The sequence below is a fragment of the Pithys albifrons genome, chromosome 6 (genome assembly GCF_047495875.1).
Source record: "Pithys albifrons albifrons isolate INPA30051 chromosome 6, PitAlb_v1, whole genome shotgun sequence".
Classification (NCBI taxonomy): Eukaryota; Metazoa; Chordata; class Aves; order Passeriformes; family Thamnophilidae; genus Pithys; species Pithys albifrons.
This window is the reverse complement of record NC_092463.1, coordinates 35,828,828-35,852,888: the sequence shown is the minus strand read 5'-3', so window position 1 is coordinate 35,852,888 and position 24,061 is coordinate 35,828,828. Positions and strand designations below refer to the sequence as shown.

Sequence of the window (24,061 nt, the reverse complement as noted above, 5' to 3'; positions counted from 1 at the left end):
GGTCCTTCTGGAGACTGCAGCCTGTTGGGAGGGTCTGGCTATAGGGATGGTTTGGCCACTAAGATACTTCATAATTTATAGCTGAATTATGTTCTACAAATGGACTTCATTTGGAGATTGCTTATTGTTCTTAAATGTTTTTTGTGTTGCTAGTGATTGTTTGACTTGTTTTATTCCCTGGGTTGTGAGGCAGGGGAACCCTTAGATTTGGTTTCTTGTGCTGAGTTGAATTGCTATGTGCTGGGGAACACTATGGTATCCCTGGCTGAGTGGCAGCTGAGCACTCAGTTCTTCTGTTGCACATGTTGTAGGTTAAGAATGGGCTATTACATATATACACTTTTCCTCTGAATTACTTTTCTAGCAATTGATCTTCATCTGCAGGCCATGTCAGTGCTGCAGTTTGTAAGAGTCCCTGCTAAATCCCTTTTTCAAAGTGACCCATGTATCTCTGCTCTTCAGTGGTGAGATACTGAAGTGTGTTTGGGTAAATGTTGCACCTTCCTTCTCTCTCATGCTTCCCTCTTCCCTCTCTGTTTTGTTTGTTTCAGGTTCCTGGCCTTCTTGGATCTACACAGTGGAAGTTGCATCTTGTGTATGGCGTGGTTAAGCTTGCAGCCTGTCACCTCGGCCTTCCTCCATTTTGGGCTGGTTACTTTTGTACTGTTTTTGCATGGTTTGCAGGTGGATGCTGGCCTGACGGGAGACTCAACCAGTTCAGTACAAAACAGCTCGTGTTCAGGATCTTTTGACTGCAAGGAGGGTGTCATCCTGCCAATATGGTACCCAGAAAACCCATCCCTTGGGGACAAAATTGCCCGCGTTATCGTATACTTTGTAGCACTGATCTACATGTTCCTTGGAGTCTCCATCATTGCAGATCGTTTCATGGCATCCATAGAGGTCATTACATCACAGGAGAAAGAAATAACAATTAAAAAACCAAATGGAGAGACCACAACGACCACCATTCGGATTTGGAATGAAACTGTTTCCAACTTGACCCTCATGGCTCTGGGCTCCTCTGCTCCTGAGATCCTTTTGTCTCTGATAGAAGTGTGTGGGCATGGATTCATAGCTGGAGACCTGGGGCCATCTACAATTGTTGGCAGTGCAGCGTTCAATATGTTTATCATCATTGCCATCTGTGTCTATGTGATCCCTGATGGGGAAACCAGAAAGATAAAACACCTGAGGGTTTTTTTTGTCACAGCTGCATGGAGCATCTTTGCTTACATCTGGTTGTACATGATCCTTGCTGTCTTCTCTCCAGGTGTGGTTCAGGTTTGGGAAGGCCTGCTCACGCTTTTCTTCTTCCCACTTTGTGTCCTTCTGGCCTGGATAGCAGATAGACGTCTGCTTTTCTATAAGTATATGCACAAAAAGTACCGTACTGACAAGCACAGAGGCATTATCATAGAATCAGAAGGTGACCACCCTAAGGGAATTGAAATGGATGGCAAGATGATGAACTCCCACTTTCTGGATGGGAACTTAGTGACTGTGGAGGGGAAGGAGGTGGATGAATCTCGCAAAGAGATGATCCGGATCCTTAAGGACCTGAAGCAAAAGCACCCAGAAAAGGACTTGGACCAGCTGGTGGAGATGGCTAACTACTACGCGTTGTCTCATCAGCAAAAGAGCAGAGCCTTTTATCGCATTCAAGCAACCAGAATGATGACAGGAGCTGGCAATATTCTGAAGAAGCATGCAGCTGAGCAAGCCAAGAAAAGCACCAGCTTGCATGAGGTGCGGCCAGAGGAACCTGAGGAATTCATCTCCAAAATTTATTTTGACCCATGCTCCTACCAGTGTCTTGAGAATTGTGGTGCCGTTCTCCTGACAGTGGTGCGGAAAGGAGGGGACGTGTCCAAGACCATCTATGTGGACTATAAAACAGAGGATGGATCTGCCAATGCTGGTGCTGACTATGAGTTCACAGAGGGGACTGTTGTCCTGAAATCAGGAGAGACACAAAAAGAGTTCTCAGTGGGCATTATTGATGATGACATATTTGAGGAAGATGAGCATTTCTTTGTGCGGCTCAGTAATCTCCGTGTGGTGGAGAGTGAGGAACCTCCAGAGCTCAATAACTCCCCATACCCAAAGGCCATATTGGCATCTCCTTGTGTGGCCACAGTGACTATCCTGGATGATGACCATGCTGGCATCTTCACATTTGAGTGTGACCTTATACACGTCAGTGAGAGCATTGGTGTGATGGAAGTGAAAGTCCTAAGGACATCAGGTGCTCGGGGTACAGTCATAGTGCCATTTAGGACAGTAGAAGGGACAGCGAAAGGAGGTGGAGAAGATTTTGAAGACACTTACGGGGAGCTGGAGTTCAAGAATGATGAAACTGTGTAAGTACCCCGTTCATTTCTGTTCCTGGGTCTAGTTTTGGTGTTTAACCCCACGTTTTGCATCCATTACAGGTGAATGCTGACAAGGGACAGGCTCCTTTCTTCACCTTTCCATCAGTTTCCCTACTTACCTCTTTCAGGCAAGAACCGACAGCAGGATTTAAGAGCTCAAAGCTCCTGTCCCTTCCCTCTTGGGAATGACAAATTGAGGCTTAGAAATACTGGGAGCAAGGGAATAGAAGGAAAATATGTTATTCTCTGAGGCCCTGTACTAAAGCTAAGGGTTAATGGAGAGTTAAGCTAGAGAGAGAAAGAAAAGGATGAGGTATTACTTGCCTGGGCAAATACGGGAAAGCCTCTTTTTGAACACCAAACATAGAGCTCACAGGAGTTTGTTGCAGTCCTTAGATGAAAGGTTCACAACAGTTATTCCCAGGCAAGCCAGAACTGCTGAGTAGACACGGGACTTTATTGTCAAAGGAACAACACGTCATACCTGTGTTTCTAGGCTTGTCTGTGCAACTGTCAGATCCATGGGGCAGCTAATTTCCAGCATAGGCACAGCTGCAAGCTATTCTGCTGGACTTGGAATCCTTCCAGCCTTTATGTCCCTATGGTCTACCCATATTCCCCATGTCACCTTCTCTATGACTTCTGTATATCTGTTCATTTGCTACCTGTTTTTTCCCCTTATAAAATACCATGGCAAGTGGCAATATTGGTCTAAAGCACCGCAGATCAGAGCCTGTCCCTGTGGCTCCATGACCCAGTGTTTTCATACAGAATAAAAAGGGAAGCAGTGCCCATACTATTAATTCAGCTTTTTTTATTTCATACAAAGTAGCTGATACTAAGCTAGGAAGTAGAAGGGCAATAATGTCTAATTGCTCTAAGTACCTGCTGTTAACTTTAGTGACGAATAAGAAAAATCCCTTAGCTGAGTAGGGAGAGGAGAGGGATGTGAGCCTGGTGCTAAAACTCCCTAGTGGTAAGTGCCTAGGTTCCTTTTGCCTAATCACTTGACCCATCACAGGAAGAATTGTGCAGACTTGCATCTGGCATCAGAGGAAGGAGATCTTTGAACCAAGCCTCCCAATACTGTACCCAGAAGTATGTTAATATATTAAATACTATGGAGTAGGGATGCCCTAATTCAGTAGCACCTTCTGCCTTAGCCCACTAAACCATTTAATCCAGCTAATATCCACAGTCCTGATGCTTGATTATAAGTACGTGCTCTTCCTGTTAAAGAAAGAGAAGCTCCTGATTGGCTGACTTCAGCCGCTGTCAGAGATGGAAGGGGATCAGCTGTCCTCATCTGGCCTTTTCAGGGAGATGGACCATGCAGGTTAGTCTTCTTAACTGAGCCGCAAGCTGATTTCTCTAGAGAAAGTGAAGAAGAATGTCAGATGTGTGGTTGCAGTCTCCTGTGAGCAGGCTACCTAAAATATAATGGGTACTACCTTGCTTCAGCCAGGTCTTGAAGCAAAGAGACTTTTCTTGCTCAAAGTGAAAGGCCAGCAGATTTGGGATATCAGAGAATAAGCCCATAAGATGCCTTACTCCAAAATATATTCCCTTTCTCTCATCTTCTGTCCAACGGAAGACTTCTTTTTGTCTTTGAAAAATGTGACAGAAGGTCAGAGCATACCCATATAGTTGCTTCATTTGCATTAAAACAAGTCATGTTCAGCAGGGCCAAGTGCATCCTTGTGGGAGAGATTCTAATGAAGAAGAAGGCAGTCCAGAAAACACACATGTGTAGGTTGCTTAATGCTGTAGTTTTGGACCCAGAGATGCCCTAGAGCATAGCTAAGACATTTTTGATGGGCTTAAAATGTGCCCACACGTGATGCATTATTGTGACTTTCACTTGTAGAGCAGAATCATGCTGGGAACTAAGCCTACTAGCCACAGTGGCCATGGAGACCATATGGCTAGCAGAGAGTAATTTCTTTTGAAGCTGGAATTAGCATAGCTGGCTCAACATAGCACTTAATCAAACTACTAAGCCTAATAAGGAGGGATATCATGTCAGTCAGCACATAGCTTTATTCACTCCCTACTCACTCCTTTAGTCGCACCTCCAGGAATTATAGGAATGGAATTCTGGTTTGGAAATGTGGAGGTAGTTTTCCGTAATCAGTCCTTGGCCTTTAAATTCAGTGAACACAGGTCAGTTGCTGCATTTTGCTAGCTCTTCTCTGAGGTGCAGGTGGTAGAAGTTGTAGAAACCTGGAAGCAGTAATAGGTGTGTTTAATATGTTCTTCCTTTTCTGCTTTCTAAATCTGAATGCAGAAAAATACTTTTTAGCAAATATTTAGGCAGCAAACAAATTTAAGGCAATTTAGATCTGAATTTGGAGATTCAGACCTACAATGCTACTGTTCCAACAAACAATTTGTTCAGCCCAGTTTGGGAAAATGGGTGCACAGGCTGTTTGGGACAGTTTTGCTGACCCAGAGGGCAGTGTATGAATCATAGTATCCCTTGGTACAAAGCTGTATGAAGACACTGGGTCACCAAATAGCCAGAGCATTGTCTGGTTGAATGTTTGAGGCCTTGCCCTCCTAGATGCCTTGCCACTTAGGGGAATCCACCATGAGATACTAACATACCCTGCACACTGAAGAGGGAACCAAGAGTCTGCTGAGCCAGTGCAGAACAGAGAGGAGAGCAGGGAGACTAAGATGATCAGTAGGCAATATTAAGTGAATCAGAAAGCAGTGAGAAGTTTCATTGTCCCCACTTCAGCGGTTTGATTAGAGACTTGCTTAGGAAAGATGGAACTTGGGCTCTAGTTTCATGACAGCATAAAATTCAGTGCAGGAGTTTTACATGCCCACCTCACTGCCTTAACATTCTCAGTCTCCTCATGGAGTCACTTTGATAAGATTTTTTGACTCATGGAGGAAGGAAATTAATTAATAACATCTTGCAAACATGTAAGACAGTGCTAAACTTTGCTGTGGCTGTGCACGTACACTAAGGATCTGCAGAACTCCGGCCACAAAGAAGCACTGGGTATCTGTGTAAACTGAAGGAGAGCAGAAGCTTCAGTTCATGTTCTCAGCTTGTTCTCCAACACGTGAACTAAAAAACTCCATCTTGCATTGTGCAGCAGCAGGCAATCTGTAAGTAGTTCCCAGGTCAGCCTCCTAAAGTGTAGCAATGGCTAGATTAATCCAAGGGGCACTGGATTACATAGCATCCCTGAGATTTAATTATAGAAGAGGCACGGGCCATCTACCAGATCCCTAGGGCTGAGGATAAGCACTTTCCCTGGAAACTAAATGGAGAAGGGATCTTCACTTAGATATAACAAGATAAAATAAACAATCTCAGGACAGATTTCAAGAGGCTTTCCCTAGAATATATGGGACTAAAAAACCCTGAGTTTATGAGAGCATTACAGAACAAGAGGGAAATGGATCCTGCCAGCGGGTCTTGCTTATTGCCTCTGTGATTCTTTCTAGACTAACACAGTCAAAGTTTCCTTACTCACATTTGGGTGGGAGCACAAGAGAAAGCAGGCTGAGATAAGGAGGCTTGAAACAATGCAGTCATAATTGAAATTTGGTCCCAGGCAGTGTGTGTGGCTGTGTGTGTGTATGGGTGTGTTTGAGTGTTGAATAGCTATAAATCAAGCCACATAATCTTGAATGTTGTCATCTGTTGAGAAGGGACTTGATCAAGTCTCAAATATTTGACTTTGCTGCTTCTTTTTCAATACCTGTGTTATTTCTGAGCCCCTGTACCAGTGAGGGTCAGATCCGACCTAAACAACTGAAGTAGAATCCTGGAATCCCAGCTCTCTTATCAACTAAAAGAATCAATCAATTCCAAACCTTTTTTTTTTCCAAGAAGACTGAATACTTTTCTCCTAAATGATTTTGCATGGAAGTAAATGTTAGGTTCTTGAAGGTGTGAAAATGTAGAATGATTGACCCTGCTGCTTTATCATGTCCAAGCAATAAAGGAACCATTAAGAGCCATAAGCCAAAACTGAATTGGGTTTTAAAGGATTTTCTTTTTGCATAATAAAGAGAACTCCTATTAAGTCATTAAATTTAATTTAAATTTTCTCTGTTTAAAGTGTTTTTCTGCTTAAAATGGCTCAAATTCATATGGAAATTTGCCTATATCTTGTTTTAGGAAGTTTGGGAAGATCCACAAGTTATCAGTAGTTAATTGATATGCCAGCTAGACAATGAAGTGGCAAGTTCTGCTGTGGCCCTCTCACTTGCAGCAGCAATACCAAGGTTAAGGTTTAGGCCAAAGAGATCTGCTTTATAACTCACCTTTGTTTCTGGTTGCTAAGTTATTTGCAGGACCTGAAGGCTGCTGAAATTATAGCCATCTGCCCTGAGCCTATACTTCACAGAGTGTTGCTGTGGCTCAGGAAGTAACAGGAGTGTTCAGAGATGCTGAATGTTAGACTGGTATTTAACAGCCTGCAGAGGCCTCTTCACAAAGTCAGTGTGGCTAAACTTTGGTAACCGTGGGAACCCACAATCTCTTATCTATGAGTGTGTTAGGCAGAGCACTTAATATCAGAAGGGCTGTCTCCTCCTTTTGTACAGAGACTGTGACAACAAACATATTAAGCCTGCCTTGGGAGGCAGTGAGATAGTATTTTTTTGTTTAGGATTCAGGTAGAATGTTGTGTGCAAGTTCCATGTTGTCTCTCCTTGTCTGCTTCTTCCCAGAGAATCCCCAGGCTGCTGTGTACATGGCTGGGGCTGCACCATGGAGGCTCTGTGAGCCTTGGGCTGTCTCCCAGTATGTGTTTAGTTTGATGAGGCTGGTCTTCCAAAGTGCTGCCATGGCACTGAGCAGTGAAAAACCACATGCATTTCTTCCTGTTGGGGACTTCAGGTACTTTCTGGCAGGCAGCTTATGATGTGTATGTCTGTGTATGCACGTGATGGTCTGAGGTGGTCCTGTCTGGGTCAAGGTCACATTAGTGCTGTGCCCCAAGCCTGGTGATTAATAACTGCCCCAGAGCAGACAGCATATGCTGCTGCTGCCACCCTCTCTCCTGTGTGTTGTGCCACACTTGTTTGGTAAGATTAGTATCTCTTCCTCCTTTTCTCCTCCTGTCCACTCATCCTTTGATGCAGAGATACCTGGGCCCTAACCCTTTGCTCATTTTCCTGATTGATGTTAGCTTCTCCCAGCAGATCTGGTGAAGGTGATAGTGGAGAAAAGTGAATGGCAGTTTTCTGGTTGAAGGATGTCACACTGAGGATTGGCATCATTAATTGCCCTTCCTTTTTGCCATGCAGCGCCTGAGGAAACTGTCAACTTAATTTTTTAATTTGATCACCTACACAGTCATGGCTGTGGCATTTTGAGGGAAATGCTATTATTGATACTTAGCTCTTTTGCATGGTATTTCATCAGTAAATTTTGTAGCACTTTGCAAAGGAGATTGAGACAGTTGTTCCCATTTTGCAGATGGGGGGGAAAAAGATTACAGAGAAAGTGACTTCTTTTCCTTTTGGATTACCCAGCAGATGAAAGGCAAAGACAGGAATAAAAACTGATCTCCCTGAACTGCTAGCCTGTGCTATATCCAGAGAAGGTCTGTGTACATCAAGCTTATAATTTCCTGTTACTCAGGACCACAGTGAATTTATACAGATTCACTGACCTCTCCCGAGCCACTGAGAATTGGGTTGGTACAGACAGAGGCAGTAGCTGCAATATCTCGCCATTCCCCCAAGCTGAGAACTGGAACCACAGTTTTCGATGCTCTTTTTCCTAAATTAAATTTTGTCTACATGACATGGAAGTGTGCTGCATCAGCATACTTTGCTCTACTTGTATCAGCTGTGATGACTCCAATTAATGACTGAGGAAATAATAAAATTATTTCTATACTCTAGTCTGAAATTTTGTTCAACAGCTCTTATGCACCATGCATTGATCCTAAGGCTCTGTGCTCTGAGGAGAACAGCCCTCAAATAAGACTCAGATAAGTGGGACTCCAAGCAATGAGAATTTGTTGTGTGAGGCTGATGCTTTCCTTCTCTCAGGACATGCTTCCTTCCCATTAGAGCATCTTGAGGTTAAATCCTCCAGACTTTTCTCCAGTTTGTCTTTATTAGTGGATAAGCACTTTCTGGCTTTCTCATTCTGCTCCTTCACTTAAATTTGAAGTTCTTGATCCCTTTTTTAATTCACATTAAGGGAAAACAGTAGCAGTTGTCCTCCAGTTAAACAACTTTTCCCCTACTATTCTACCAGTGGTGGAAGGCTGTTGTATTTGCTTCTTGCTGTGAAATTCTCATGTCAGTGTTTTTAACAGTCTCAACAGTGTCTAGTTTAACTGAATTCCTTTACATACATGTGCAAATGCTTCAGTTTCTGCTACAGTCTGTCCCACTGTGAGGTCTGGGTGATGTGACCTGCAGGGGATTAGTGTAAGGCGTCAGGAGACTGTTTCTGGAGTGTATGTAAAATCAGCCTGCAGAAATGTGAGACCTTGACACCACACTGGGAAGAAGAGAAGCCCTGAGCTGACCTTTACCTTCCCAGATAGTCCTGTTGGCAGGTGTCAGGGGGATATACTTGCCATCTGTCCATGAAGAAGGACAAACAACATCCTGTCTCAGGGACTGTGACTTCTTGCCCATCAAAGGAGGCATTTCTATGAGTTAATGTGAGTGACATCATTAAACGGGAGAGGCCTGGGACCTCAGCTCAAAAAAGAGGCATGTGGCACAGATCAGCTCTGTAGAGATGGTGGTACGTGCTCTGATCTAGCAGAGAAGCCCCTGGGAAGCTCATGGATTCTTGAAGTAGGAGGGCCTTGTAAGGGACATTCTGGGAGGTGTTGGAGAGGGCAGTGATAGTTCAGTGCAAATACAGGGAAATTCACCCCGACAAATGACACCACCAAGTTTTGGGTTTAAAAACAAACATCAGACCAGAACTGATACAAGATAAAACAAGTCTACTGTGGCTTTGCCTCCTTTACTCATACTGACTCATGCCTTACTGAGTGGAGCACCTTTGCAAAATGAATAGCTTAGGGGCCATGCCCTTTTAAGACAGGTTTGCAGAGGCATAGTTTGTATTTGTTTGCCACCTGTAAGAAGGAGAAGAAAGCACAGTTTGAATGATGCATCTTCAGGGGATAAGAAGAGATGCTAGTGGCAACCTTGATGGACCATATATCATTCCAACTGCGTGCTGGGGTTTTTTTTCAAGCCAACAGTGGGAATACTACTTACAGAATTATTATAATGTGCCTGTGACTTCTAGAAAATCAGAGTGCCAATAAAGTTTGAGCTAATTATGGACTTACCATTTTGTAAAAGAGATGAGGAAGATAACAGAGTGTAAAGTCTCCCCAACCCAAGGTCCTTCAGCATGTTTTTGATGTGGCTGAAGAGAAGCAGCTTCCCCTGGTGCAGGGTGGCAGCTGTTTCTAATAAGAGATGATTTACCTGTTACCAATGTGGCTTGTGGCTTATTTACCTCAAGTCAGGAAAAACGGTGATAAAAGAATTTGCTATGCTAGCTGATTGAAGCATCAGGGACCAAGTTCATCTTCCATTTAACTTCAGTGAAAACAGCAGATTTAAAGCTGGGAGGAATGTGGACTGGTACATATTTACAGATGTCTTAGCAGATGGGCAGTTGACAGATGAGACCCTACAAGTCTCTGCCTGGATGCTGCTGTGAGCATTTTAGCCAAAGCTGAGTTGAGCAGGCGCTGGCTGCCTGGTGGGCTGGACCCTTTGGCTGGATTGTGCTGGAAGAGCAGTGAGATGGAAGTCTGAATATCAAACAGGACCAGTTCTTCCTGCCAGGGTTTGCAGAAACTGTCCTTAGGAGGCCAATGGAGACTCCCGCTGAAATGCCATGAAGCCTGAGCAGGTTCATGTGAAGCACAGTGCAGCCCCAGGGCTAGACTGCAGTGCCTCAAAGCCTTTCTCTGGACAGCCCATCCCTCACAACCTATGCTGTGTCTTGCCACTCTCCTTCCAGGTCCTCATGTGGAGCTCTTCTAGGTGTTAAAAACAGGCCAGGACTTGATGCTCTACTCCATGTGAGCAAAAGCCATGGCTCTGATCTCATCCTTCTGTTACACAGTGAAAAATCTCCTTCAGTGTTTTCAGGTGCTAGGGAGCAAAGAGATTTTTCCTCTCTCACCTGTCCACCTCTCCAGTTTCCAGGAGTGGTTGCTCCTGCCTGTGCTATGGCTGTTGAGCTGAGTATGTCAGGGATGGTTTATCTGCTGATATGCCTGTGCAGTGCTTTGCTTTCTATCCTCATAGAAATACCCACCTGAGTGCTGTGCTGCTCTGCTTTTATCCTTTAGAGAAAGAAGTGTGATAAAGCTATCACTATTTAATGTAGAAATTTTGCTCCACTTATCTCTGCTTTACCTGTCTTCCCTCCTGGATTGGTCTCTCCTTTACCTCATCTGCTTGAGAGTTTTGGCCTAATACTACTATCTCCACTTCCCTCAATAAGGACAACTGGGCCACAAAGCTGTTTCAGAAGGATGTGCCAGGACCAGTGTATTGGCTTTGCAAGACTTAGTAAGCATCAAACGCTCTGTTTGCTAAGACATCAGAAATGCTTACTTTTGGGGTCAGTTGTGGTGGGCTTTGATAGCTCACAGTAGTTTTCTCATTCTGTAGTGGAGCTGGGGAGAGAAAACATACGAATTGGCATTTTTTCCCAGATGTGTCCTGTTAGCTGACACTGCCGGAGGTGGGCAGAGTGTTGAATAATGCAGAAGCACAGTGAGCAGACTATGTATGAGCAATAACTGCTTGCCTAGCAGCTGGGCTCCTAGGGTTTCATCAGCTGTATCCTGCAAAGCAGTACCTGAAGGCTGTAGCAGGGTGGAGAAGCTTGGCTACTGCTGGTGAGAGACTATAGCACCAGGAAGGAGCTATAACACCAGTGTGAGGAGCTGCATGCAGTTGATCTCAGTGGTGACTGTGGTGCCTGTCCTGTTGGAAGGTCTTCATGTTCTATAATTAGCAAATTCTTGGCATAATTATCTTTCTTGTTCTTTTTGTTGCCTGACAAGTGGAGCAGTGCTAGACATGGTCTGTGGGAGTCAGAGCTGATGGCAGCTTCAGTAGGTCATTAGATTTTGTGGTGGGCAGCTGGTGCTGACTTTCCCTTGAGGTAACTAAAAAAAAAACCCAAAAGCCTCAGAGGCCTGATTAACCCATCCTTTGTATGGTACAGAGCAGCAAAAAAAGGCATAACAGATGTGGCATCTCCCCTGGCTTGACAGTAAGTTGTAGACAGCAGTGACAGAGCAGGAGAGAAGTGCAGAGTAGTTTCCTTGGAGCACAGTGCCCAGAGGAGAGGGCAAAGAGCAAAGGATAAGGATCTGCTGTCTTTGGTGCTGGGAGAGCATCAGTAAGGGGCAGGTGGGCTTTTTTCTTCCCCAAGTTCAGGGGGGAACATTAGGTCCCCTGTGTGTTCCTGTGCAGTGCTTCTGGCCATCCAGGAGCTGGAGAAGGTGAGGTGCTACAGTGCAGCGCAGTTTAAGCATACCAGCCCCCAGCCCACTGGCAGGCTGTGCAGAGATAGCAGGGCAGCTGGTTTTGCAAGCCTGCTGCTTCAGCTCCCCTGGGAAGATCTGGTTCATAAGGGAAAAACTGAATGAGCCCAGACTAAAACAGAGCAAAATTCAAGGGTTGAAATAGGCCACTGGCTTTCTGTGATGAGGTGATGGAAGCATGGCCATCCTCAGGGGAACAAACTGCGTTGTCCTAGGGCCACTCTGTCTGTCTCTGAGGGACCAGGGTGGCGATTCACAGCTCTGGGGCATTTGAAGACAGGGCAAATGGATGGGCTAAGGGGGGGACCCTTGCCCAGCATGTGCTGTATTCACTGAAGTCCCTGTTCAGCCTGGCCTGGGACTATCAATGTCATACCTCTGGACAACGCCCCTCAGGGTCTTTTCTAAGAAGGCGGAGACTCCCTTGTACATGTAGCATGGCATGTCATACCTTATGCAGGGCCATATTTCCTGGCACTGCACATGGAATGGAGCCCAGCAGCTACCTGGGCAGGGAATGGTAACTGCCCTTGCCAAAGGATTTTTATCTTGGGGTGCAGGGCTGTCCTGGTGACAGGAAAGGGATTTTCTCAGGGCTGTGAGAATGTGGAGGAGAGGCCCAAGAAAAAAGTACACAGCAACAAGAAACTTCTGCTGAGGGTACCTTCCTTCCAATTTGGTGGGGGTAGATTATTTTTTAAAGTGAATTGCAGCATAAGGTAATGGCCTGCTCCCCAGAGGGTACATCTAATGGAATTAAAGGGTATCTCTATCTTATTTTGGGCGGTGAGAGCTTCCTCGAACCACTGCCCAGAATACTTGTGAGACACCCTATAATTCAATTAGAAGTACCCTCCAGGGAGCATATAATTATATCATATCTATGAAACATAATGACAGCCCCCTCATATCACATGGTGAGCAACTGTCTGCTGTTGCCCAGAACCTTTCACCGGTAAGGAACTAATCTGCTTAGCGCAGATTGAACTCAGTGGTGTACAGCACTTACCCAAATGCTTCTGCAGGGAATCCCTGCCAGCGGAAGAAACCTGTTAGCAGCGTGTGAGCATCACTGCACCCACATCCTCTTCCCAGCCTTTGGACCACTCCAGCCAGAGCTGCTCACCTCCAGCTTTGCCATCTTCTCTAAAGCGTTCTGGGAAGTTTGAAGAATGGGAGTTTTCTTTAACACTTTAAACTAGTCTTTTGCCCCTTATTGTGTAGTAAAATAGCCAGTGATACAGAATGTCTTGAAGTGATTGAGCTCCATGATAGGTAGTGTCCTCCCTCTCTGCTGATACCCTGTAAGATTTTGATACAAGCTGGGATGTTCTGGCAAGAGAAATAATTGTGGTGCCAGTTGAAATGCAGACCCCCTAGTGTGAACCACAGCATTGCAGCATCTGAAATGGTTTAAGACTAGAAGTGAGGGACATCACACCTGACCACCATGTAGGGGACTTCATGGTGTGCTGTAATTCCAGTTAACTCTCACAAGAGGCATCAACTTAAATCATTCTGCACGAAACTGGAGAGGGAGGGCAATGTGGGGGATTGGCATGACTTCTGAGTACATAAAGAAATCATGTGGAGGAATTTCCTTACCCTCAGTAGTAGTCAGCTGGAAAACAAGGTTATCTGCCTTGTAATTGAAGAATACCCCTACTCCACTGAGGACTGAGCTGCCCCCAACCCTGCTGTAGTTCAGCAGTTTCTGCTGGCTCTCAAAGAAAGTTTGTCCACCTACCCAAATAAACCCATCTATCTGTCACAGGACTGTTGTTTCTGTAAGTGCTGTTGAGTTGCTGTGTGTCAGCCTCAAAGTATGTTTTTGCCCAGCTCTGACTGAGCTGGACACCTCTGGAATATGAGATGGAGGCAGGCAAGGGACCTTCGAGAGATGATGAAGGCAGTGGATGAGTGAGGTTTGCTCCCATTAGGAAGCAGGAGAACATTGTGCTGACCTTGAAGACAATGGATCTGAATCCCAGTGCATATCCTGGCATTTTGGGGGTGAATCAGCAAAGACAGAACTGAGTTGTGTTTAGATGGTGTTCTTCTCTCCTTGGGGACAGCTACGTGGGGAATCACTGGCCTTCAGGGCCCCACTGGGGGTGTGTCCAGGGCTCAAAGGAGCTCTGCTGTGAATTGCTAAGTAATCTGGAGAAAGGCAGATAGAGAGCAACGTGGTTGGAATGAGGAAAAGAAATGGATGAGAGTACCTTGCTGAGAGCTGTGTGGCTTTGGTCTTCTGCCCTAATGTGGGGCTGGGGCTGTTTCGTGCTTCAGGGCCAGTACTTCAACCAGGGCTTCTCAGTCAGTGGGGATGTCTTGGAGATGAATTGAAATTCATCTACTAATTTCTTCTCCACTAACTGATAGGAAAGGAAATTTTCCGTCTTGCTGAGGCAATACAAGGGAAGGAGGGGCTGGTTTCTGCTTCCTACTCTTTCCCTGCTGCTGTCTCTGCTCTGCCCTCATTCCTTCCTCGACCCTGAAAAATAGCACCTTGGCACCTACCTGCTTTGACTGTCTATTGCCAGTGAATGCTTCAAGTCACACTGGGAGGGCATCTGTTCCTTTTCAGGCAGCACTGCCTTTAACATAGTATGGCTTGGAGTGAAGAGAGAAGCAACATTCTTCCCCATGTTCATCTTCTTACTTCTTGGCATCTAGGTATTGGTAATGATGATCGCCAACTTCAAATGCTGCAGCAAAGCAAGAGTTTTGGCATGAAGGAAAACATTGAACCATTATATATATCTTGGTGGCTCTTGAGCACCATATCCTTGTCCAGGACAGGAGACTTAGGCAAACATTTGGAGTAGGCTTGCCTTAGCTACATTAGAGTTTTGTTCTCACCACAGCTCTGGAGTAACTCTCGCTGCTCACCTGCATTTGCACAAGGAAATTGTTGTGGTATATAACACCTTGGCTCTCTGTTCCTAGGGAAACCCCATTTACCAGCTGGCTCATGCTTCCCTTGGCCTTAGAAGCAGTTGCATGCTTTTACTGTAACAAGGTGGTGGAACAGTAGCATGTCCAAGGTTATCTGACCTCCTATAGGCAGAGCATGGAGAGTCCCTGAAGAATACTGAGTTAATGTTATTTGGTTATTTTGGGCTGTTTCTTATTGCAATTAAAGATAATTTGTGTTTATATTTCTTCTTTCGTATGGAGGGAATCCCAAATTACTCAAACTGGGCAGCAGGGTATTTTGTCTACTGGTCTAAAACAAGTGCCTGTAGGCACACTGTGTTTGGCACCCTGTGGTCCTGTGAGATATCATAGGGCAGGGGATGATCAGGACAAGGGGATGCTTGTGTTGGGCGGGTTGAGGGCTGGCATGGTTGGCAGCAGCATGCCCATTCCATGAGGAGGGTTGTGCTGCTCTTGGGGAGCATGCAGTGAACAAGGTGTGAGAGCCTGGGTGCTGATCATCCTTCAGTGCTGGAAGGGTGATCGAAGGGAGTTTGTGTGGTGCTTGGTTGAAATCACAAGCTCTGGAGAGCAGGGTAGTTGACATGGCTGGGACACAGGGACTTAAAAACCAGACAGTTTCTTCAGCAGGAACACAGCTGCTGCAGAAATAATAGCTTTCCTTCCCACACTAGCGTTGAGTAGGACCAGGTGATGCAGACAAAGCCTCCCTGGGGTGGCCTGTCCAGAGCCACCTCTGAGATGCTTCTGTTGCTGTGTCCAGATGGGGCATGTTGACTCTCTTCAGGAATAGCGATAGGTTGGTGGGGTTTGTCATGCTGGGGCACTGCTGATCCTGGCTCCCACAACCCTCTCCAAAGAGTCCACTTGGATCTGAATGTCAGCTATTGCTGCAAGGCTCCTGCAGGGATGTGGTGTCTCACCAGAGCCCTGCCATTTAAAGCATCAACCTCTTGCTAACCCCTTAGCAGCTGTGGAAGTGTTGATCTGTTTCTACCTGTTCGCAGCAACTGGGCACCCCATCCCCTCTCTCACATGCACACCACAGTTGTTGTGGGCAGGAGCTGATGCTGCTGTTTCCTCCATTTGCTGCCTGTACTATCCCCAAAAAGGACCTGCTCCTAGACTCTGGTGAGCATCTCTATGAACTGTGGAGACTGAAGTTCCATCCATAAAGGTGGCAGGGTCTTGCTCACAGTCTGCTTGTTAGCTCATGTTAAGCTGTGTGACATGGATACATGCTCATGTCAGCTTGTGCAATAAGCCTTTATTCACCCAAGCCTTTCTCCAGAGACCATATGGATCCCTTAGCAACTTTAAATTGCTTTTAGCTTTTACCAAACTGATAACCTACATGGAGACACTTTTTCACAGTGAAGGACAACCAACTTGGAATGGATAGATGCTTAGATTGTCCTCTTTGTATGTGCAGGAAGGTGCCTGGGAACAGTCAACATGAGTTTACCATAGCAGATTATGCCTGACTAACCGAATGACTTTGCATGATGACTTGATTGAGTTGGTGGCCATGGAGAGAGCAGTGGGTGGCATTTACCTTGGCTTTTGGTTTTTGACATGTTCTCCCATAGCATCATTATAGCCAGACTGGGAAAGTACAGCCTTGATAGGTGACTGTAAGATGGATTAAAAAGCTGTCTGGTCTGTCAGATTGAAAAGGTAGTGGTCAGTGCTGTGAGTTTTAATGGGTAGCCAGTTCCTAGTTACAACCTTGAGAAGTCAGCATAAGAACTGAACTGTAGAGTAACTTAATCCACACCAGGGATGATGAGCCCATGTGCATTGTGGTCCAAGGGAAAGGTCTGTATGCTGGAGAGTGGGTTGCCAGCCAAGAGGAGTCTTGATGTGAAGCAGAAATGGGCCAACGGGCTTTGGGAAGTTGGGCAAGAGAAATGCAGTTCCTGTGCCTGGCACGGGGGTCAGCCACTGCCCTGGTGCAGTCTGGGGGCTGGCTAGGTGGGAAAGGCTCTGCAGGGAAGGAGCCATGCTGCAGGAAAAAACTGCTTGGTTCTTGTAGTTTAAACCAGATCAGGACTGAAGCAGTGCATCGATTTATCAGGAACATATAATTAACCAGCAATCAGTGTAGTATATAAGGAGGATCAACATCAGCAACACAGTGAAGAAACCGCAGTGCTGGACACCTATGTAATGCTCATGTTCAACTACAAATTTTCAGGAATTGTTCTGTAACTTCCCCAGAAGTTATTCTCACACACATCGTTATTTGCCTCCATGGTGTTGTTGTTGCTGTCCAGAATGAGCCCTGTGAGACCCCACAGACCTGGTAGTCCCTGTACACATCAGTCAGCAGTGTAGCATGTCTTAAATATTAGCCCAAGTCATCACTGCTGGTGATTTGGGATTTTCTGTGCAGTGGCAGAGGTTTATTCCCTGTGAAAAATGGAAGCATCTCTGGTCCTCACTAGGATGCTGTTACACCCTGGTCCAGAAGCTCCAAGCTTTACCAGGCATTACTCTTCAATTTCAGACTTTAAGAGATTTCACCCACATGAACTCTTGCAAAACCTCTGGTTCTTTAATACCTTGAGTTTGCATCCAGAGAAAAAGCTACCCACTTTTTTCTAAGAGATTTCTTTAAACTTAGTGAGAAAATAGGTGTTTTGGCAAAAAGGGTTTACAGGAGCAACATACAACCAAAGAAAACATTTCACAAAAGCATCACACTTAATAGCAGGCTACTAGGAAAAAAAGGACCTTCTTACTTCCCTCCAAGAAGCATTTTGAGCTCTGCTTTTTATACCTTTCCAAGGGTTTTACCAGCCAGTAGACATTGCTGTGGAGTAGGGAACCCTTGTTCCAATTAAACACCAACGCACAATTTAAGTGAAATACCCCAGCTTGATAGCCCAGCCACTCCTGGGCCAGTGTGCTCCCTGCAACCCACCATGTCAGCCTTAGGCCTCACTGTGTGCCTCACTGCCATGAAGGGGCTGCAGGCCCGACCATGGCCCTTGCCCCGACACACAGACAGACAGACATAGACACAGACACACATGTGCGCACACAGAGCCAAGATGGTTGGTTCGACCCACCAATCAGTGAGATACAAATCTGGTCTCTGACAGATGCCAAGGAAAGGTATCATTGGGTTGCCCACCTTCTCCCCTGCTCTGGAGAATGTCCAGGTAAAACAAGTGAGCTAGAATTTCCTCCCCAATGCCCATTTTGTGACTTTTTCCCATCTGAAATAGGTGAGTGCTTTTAGATGCTGTCCAGCTGAGGTGCTGGTTGCTAGACACAAGCAGAGCTCCTGGGGAGGATAAAGACCTGCAGTAGCAGATTATATCCCACTGTGGCAAGTGTCCTCCTTCCTGAGCCCCTGAGCAGCATTAGAGGATGTCCCTTTGCATGATAGTTACATGTACTCGCTAAGTCTTGTTCATTTTCTGTCTGCCCAGGTGTACACAGATGTTGTTGGCTGCTGGAAATGGCTGAGGACATGCAGCAGCATGCTCTCCTTGTGGTCTGTTGCTTTGACCTTCAGGTGATGTTTCTAAATTTTAAGTGTCCAGCACATGCTGCAATTGTGGGGGGAAAAGTTCCCCCAGGCTACACCATGAAACTAGCTGGGGACCAGCAGTGGTGTCCTCAAAGCAGGTTTCCCTTCCAGATGCCAGCTTTGTTACAGCTTTGGCAGAAGGGGATAAAAAGCAGGAGAAACTTTCCAGAAATAATAGTTAAAGTGCTAATGACAAGAAGGTAAGAAGCACTGTCTTCTTGAGATCTCAGAAAACGTATTTCATGTGAAGTACACAACAGCCTGCCTGGCTGATTTTGAACCATAATGTCTGGTTGAATTTCTTCTTTTTTCAGTTAACATTCCATTTTAAATAGAGTAATCCTCTGAGGACCTAAGCTCAAGCCTCTTACATGTGACAAAAAGACTCCTACAGTTAAAGCGAGTGAAGGGAGTGGCATTAACCATCTCTCTGCTGCTATTTGCTGTTTTGCTGGCAAGTTACTTCCATGGCATTTGGACTTGATCAGTTGGAAGAGCACAAGCCATGCAGTCAAGACAGCTTATTTAAAGCTTCCCCTCTCAAGCAGTCCAGGTGTCCCTAGATGGCCATGTGCTATGCGGACATGTCAGTAAATAGCCATGAAATTGGGCTATTTACATGAGATTTTAACCAAGGTCTGGCAGGACTGGAGTGCAAGTAGACACTGAAATATTTAAGTCCCCTAAGGAGTGGAAGGAATTTATTTTTGCAGCTGAGAGGGTTTGGAGATCTCAGAGGCCCAGAAGAGCAGTCTGTAAGATATTTTTTGAGAACCTAATTTTCTGGTAGTGTTTCTGTGTGAAAAACGGAATAAAAGGGCAGTTCAGACTGTTTTGGCTGCATAGCATTTTTGTTCCTTGGTGGTGACTTGGAAGCACAATAGGAAGCAATGAGAAGATGTGGTAAACAATAATTCTTACCATTAGGAGCCTTTCCTACAATTCTTCTTGCTCTCCCTGGATTTCAGCTGGAGCAGGACTTTGGCTTTTCTGTTTGTTTTCTTGACTTGGATGGAGATTGCTAAGTTTTCTCTCAAGCATCTGTGGCTACATACTTCAGTTATAGAAAGGGTTAAATCTCAGTGATTTGGGTTGAAAATGTGACATAGGAGATTAGATCTGGAATCCCATTTTGCTGGTGCACTGATAACAGGATCTTATCAGTCTGCCACTCTTATTTGATTACTGACACTTGCTACTGCAGAAACTGAAAGGGAGAGATGGGAAGTGGCTATTGACTGGCAATCAATAGGGACTGAGGTGCTTTTATCAGCCTCAGGGAAGGTGTCACACTCACCTGCTAATTGCAGCCTGCAAATCCCAAAGAGTTTGCTTTGGCTTGGCTTGGCATGGCAGCATGTTGTACTATCAGAAATTAGTGGGTTTTGGTGCTGGCCCTGTGTAAGCTGTGCCATCCAGTGATGGAACCACCCATACTCCAGCCTAATGTTAGGACCATTGACTGAATTCATCAAACGTGCCCTGGGAGGATGCAGAACAACTGGGTATTGTACAGTGGGGCTGACTATACTTACTGTTTGAATACTGATTCTTCATTAAACAGTAGGGGCTTGTGCAGTTGGGAATAGGACTAAGCCTTAATTTTTCTTGGTAGAAGACAGATGGAGTTTCATAATCTTTTTCCTCACTCTTTTTCTCTGTGCATGCTTCAATCTGTATTTTGTGTCTCCTTTCCTTCTCTAGCCCTCCGTTTCTCAATCCATGTATGCTTTCACCTCCGAGTGCACCTCTGCTTCATATGCTTTAAAAGTCCTTGGAGAAAGGAGCCAGGATTGGAAAGTAATGCAAATATAAGAAAAGCTGGGGAACATCATACGTAATGTTGGTGTCACCTCCAGTAAGCAAGTTTTAAGACATTAGAAAAGTCAATCTCTCACACAGCCCTGTGTGTTCAGCATGCTGTGGTGGATACAGAGTGGGGCAGAGATGGTCTCTATGTTCCTGGTGACTGAGAACCAGAATACAAAGGGGAAACCATCCCATTCCCTTCTGATCTTTCCTAAATTGGACTTGATGCTGGACAGAGCCAAGGTACCTCCTGCCATTGCTAGTTTTCTGTACAGAGCATTGAGTGCTGCACCCTGACACAGGGCCATTAGTGGCAAATTGGGACATTGCTGGGCCCAGACAAATGGTTTTTAATGTTCTGCCCACATAAGCAGGACAGACCTTTGATGGCACTTTTGGCATCAGGCAGAGAACATAACTTTGTTCTGTACAAAATGGAGACTTTGGACACAGCTTATTTCTGATACAGAGGTTCATGAACACCACGTGTTGCAGCCATTCCTGCTTCTCTTCTCCTTAGCCTGTTTTTCTACTGTTAGCATAACTTTTTTTCTATAGTAAACTGCATGAAGCTGAGCATGGCTACACCGTGCCCCAATAACCCACTCCTGCACAGGCTGCCTGAAGTGGGGTTCTTTTTCTTGTTCATTCTCTATTTAAACCCAAGAGAGGCAATTTTTAAAGAAATCTAGTTAAGAGAATGTCTCATTTGCATGATTAAGTCCTAGAAGTCAATATTGTCGAGCAGAACATTAATTCTGCTCCCATTGTGTGTCATTAAAAATGGTATTTGATTTCACAAACTGTTTATCTGATAATCAAATGTACTCTGTGTCTTCTACACCCAGAGCTTCATATGTGAAACATCTTGTTGAAATTTTGCAGTCCACTGTACTCTCACTGGATTAATTATCCTGATTTTGCCATGTGCAATTGAACTGACCTGTGCCTAATTCTCTCTTAATTTTTACTGAGCCGTTGGTATACATCAGAAGATACTCCCTTCACATTAAGAGAGTTACATTGGTGTAAACCAGGCAAAATAAAATAAGGATTTGTCCCTCATATAGGGATTGTCAGCCCTTCTCAATTTTTGCTGCCTTCAAAATATTCTAGGGGGTTCTCTGAGCCTCTTTAGAGACATCTGACTTTGTCTTATAGAGCACAGCAATCTTGTGTTTTCCAGTGACCTTTTGTGAATCCCTCAGGAGCAGTATGCAGTCTGCCATCAAAATGGCAGGCTGAAAGCTGCTACTCTAAGCCTTTTAGGCAAAAAATCCTTTCCAAGTCAATGGCTGTGCATTATGCCATTCACTGTCCATTAGCACTTTGCTTTGGAATGTGAAACAGTTAACTTTGGAGCTATTTTAGGTGCAAAACTTTGGTGGCTTAACTAAGCCTGCAGCACTTGTCTCATTATGTGTTGTTTTATGTAATTTGTAGTGTGTTTTGTTAAAGTAGTGTACTAAGGTCTTTCTCATTAATGACTGAGAAGTTCGGTCTGTAATACATAGAGATGTACTGTACTGAGAGGTATTGCACTGACTGATATAACATAGCTTCATGGTATTTAAATAATGAGATGTGGTTATGTTGTTGATGTCTGCACTGTGTGCAAAGACTAAGAATTACTTTAGGAAAGCATCTCTGTCATGCCATAGGGTAAAAAATAATTCTGTCCTCATAGTGTTCTCCTTGATAATTCCCCTTAATTTGGTGGATGTAGTACTATGTGGTGTGTCAAAACTTGAAGAAATCAGCACTAATCAACTAAATCTGTTCCAAAAAGTATTGGCTACGATGTACCAGACCTGAAATGTTTCTGCACCAATGCAGACAGTATGAGAAACAAACAAGAGAAGCTTGAAGCTTTGGGCCAGTCCCAGAGGTTTGACATCGCTGGTTAAGTGACACGTGATGGGGTGAAACCTGTGACTAGAGTGCCCTGTTGGATAGTTACAGGCTCTTCAGGAGCGTTAGGCAGGGCAGAAGAGGCAGAGAGGTGGCACTGTATGTTATAGAAGGGTTAGAATGTATGGAGCTTACAGTGGGCACAGCTGAGAGCCTCTGGGTAAGAGTCAAGGGGCAAACAAATAATGTGGATGTCATTGTGGGAGTCTGCAATAGACCTTCCAGCCAGGACAATGACACTGATGAATTACTCCCATGAGGAAATAAGTGACACTTCCAAATCAACTCCCCTGGTCCTTAAGGGGGACTTCAACTTGACAGAAATTAACTGGGAGCACCACACATCTGGTACAGTCTGGGCCAGAAGATTCCTAAAAAACGTGGATGACAACTTTATGGAGCAGGTCCTAAGGGAGCTGACTCAGAAAAATGCCATCCTTGGTCTGCTGCTTGTCAGCAGGGTGGATCTCATGAGCAAAGCAGAGATTGGTGGCCATCTTGGCCACAGCGACCATGAAGTGATCAAGTTTAAAATCTCTGTTGACAGGATGAAAAGTACCATTAAAACCTCAGCCTGGACATGAGGAGAGCAGACTTCAGGCTGCTCAGGGAATTAGTAAGTAAGGTCCTCTGGGAAGATGGTTTTGCTGGTGCTGGTGTCCATCAGTGCTGGTCACTTTTCAAACATTACCTCCTAAGGGCACAGAAGCAGCAATTCCCCAATGTCAGAAGTCAAACCGGTGAAGCAAAAGGCTGGCTTGGCTGAACAGGGATCATCTTGTGGAGGGAAGCCAGTTGATGTAATCTTTTTGGATTCCGGTAAAACTTTTGATACCGTCTCTCACAGTATCCTGCTGGACAAAGTGTCCAGCACAGCTGGATAAACACATCATGCAGTGAGTGAGCAATTGGTTCATGGGTCAAGCACAGAGGGTAATAGTGAATGGGGTAACAAACTGGTGACCTGCCACTTGTGGGGTTCCACAGGGCTCCATCTTAGGCCCTGTGCTCTTCAACATCTTCATAAATTACTTGGACACAGGACTGGAAGGGATACTAAGCAACCCTGGATGTTCATACAGACTGGGGAATGAGATGCTGGACAGCAGTGCTGGGAAAGGGACCTGGGGGTCCTGCTCAGTGGCAAGTTGAATATGAGCCAGCAGTGGCCTGGCAGCCAGGAGGGCCAACTGTGTCCTGGGGGGCATCAGGGACAGCATCACCAGCTGGTTGAGGGAGGGGATTGTCCTGCTCTGCTCTGCACTAGAGTGGCCTCACCTTGGATGTTGTGTGTGGTTTTGGGTGCCACAATATAAGAAAGATATTAAGCTGTTAGAGAGTGTCCAAAGAAGGGCAATGAAGATGGTGAAGGGCCTTGAGGGGAAGCCGTATGAGGAGCAGCTGAGGGTACTTGGTCTGTTCCGCCTGGAAAAGAAGAGACTGAGGGGAGATCTCATTGCAGTCTACAACTTCCTCATGAAAGGAAGAGGAGAGGTAGATACTGATCTCTTCTCAGTGATGACCAGGAAAGGTCCTGAAAAGAAAGGGCCTGAAGTTGTTTCAGGGGAAATTTAGGTTAGATATTGGAAAAAGGTTCTTCATCACCCTAGGGGATTCGACACTGGAACAGGCTCCCCAGAGAAGTGGTCACAGCACCAAGCCTGGCAGAGTTCAAGAAGTGTTTGGATGATACGCTCAAGCACCTGGTGTGACTCATGGGGATGGTCCTATGCAGGGCTAAAAGCTGGACTCAAAGATCCTTGTGAGTCCCTTCCAACTCAGCATATGCTGTGATTCTATTGTGCCAGAACACTGCTGAGGTAAGACAGCAGACTCAAGCATCACTTTCTGTAGCAAAATCAAATCATGCTTTTTAGCAGCATCTTTCTCTTGATTTACTATTGAAGTCAAGAAACAAGCTCTTGTCTTAGCACAACACAATAATAAAATAA

At 45.2% G+C, this 24,061-nt stretch overlaps 1 protein-coding gene across 5 annotated transcripts in view; it reads left to right on the top strand.

Moving 5' to 3' along the window:
• SLC8A3 (solute carrier family 8 member A3) overlaps positions 1–24,061 on the top strand; it is a 119,755-nt gene that overhangs the window by 19,955 nt on the left and 75,739 nt on the right. For all 5 annotated transcript variants that reach the window (XM_071558200.1, XM_071558203.1, XM_071558202.1 and 2 more), the window contains exon 2: positions 552–2,363. In XM_071558200.1, the coding sequence (XP_071414301.1) occupies positions 598–2,363 (1,766 nt within the window). In that variant the 5' untranslated portion in view covers positions 552–597. The remainder of the gene's footprint in view (positions 1–551; positions 2,364–24,061) is intronic.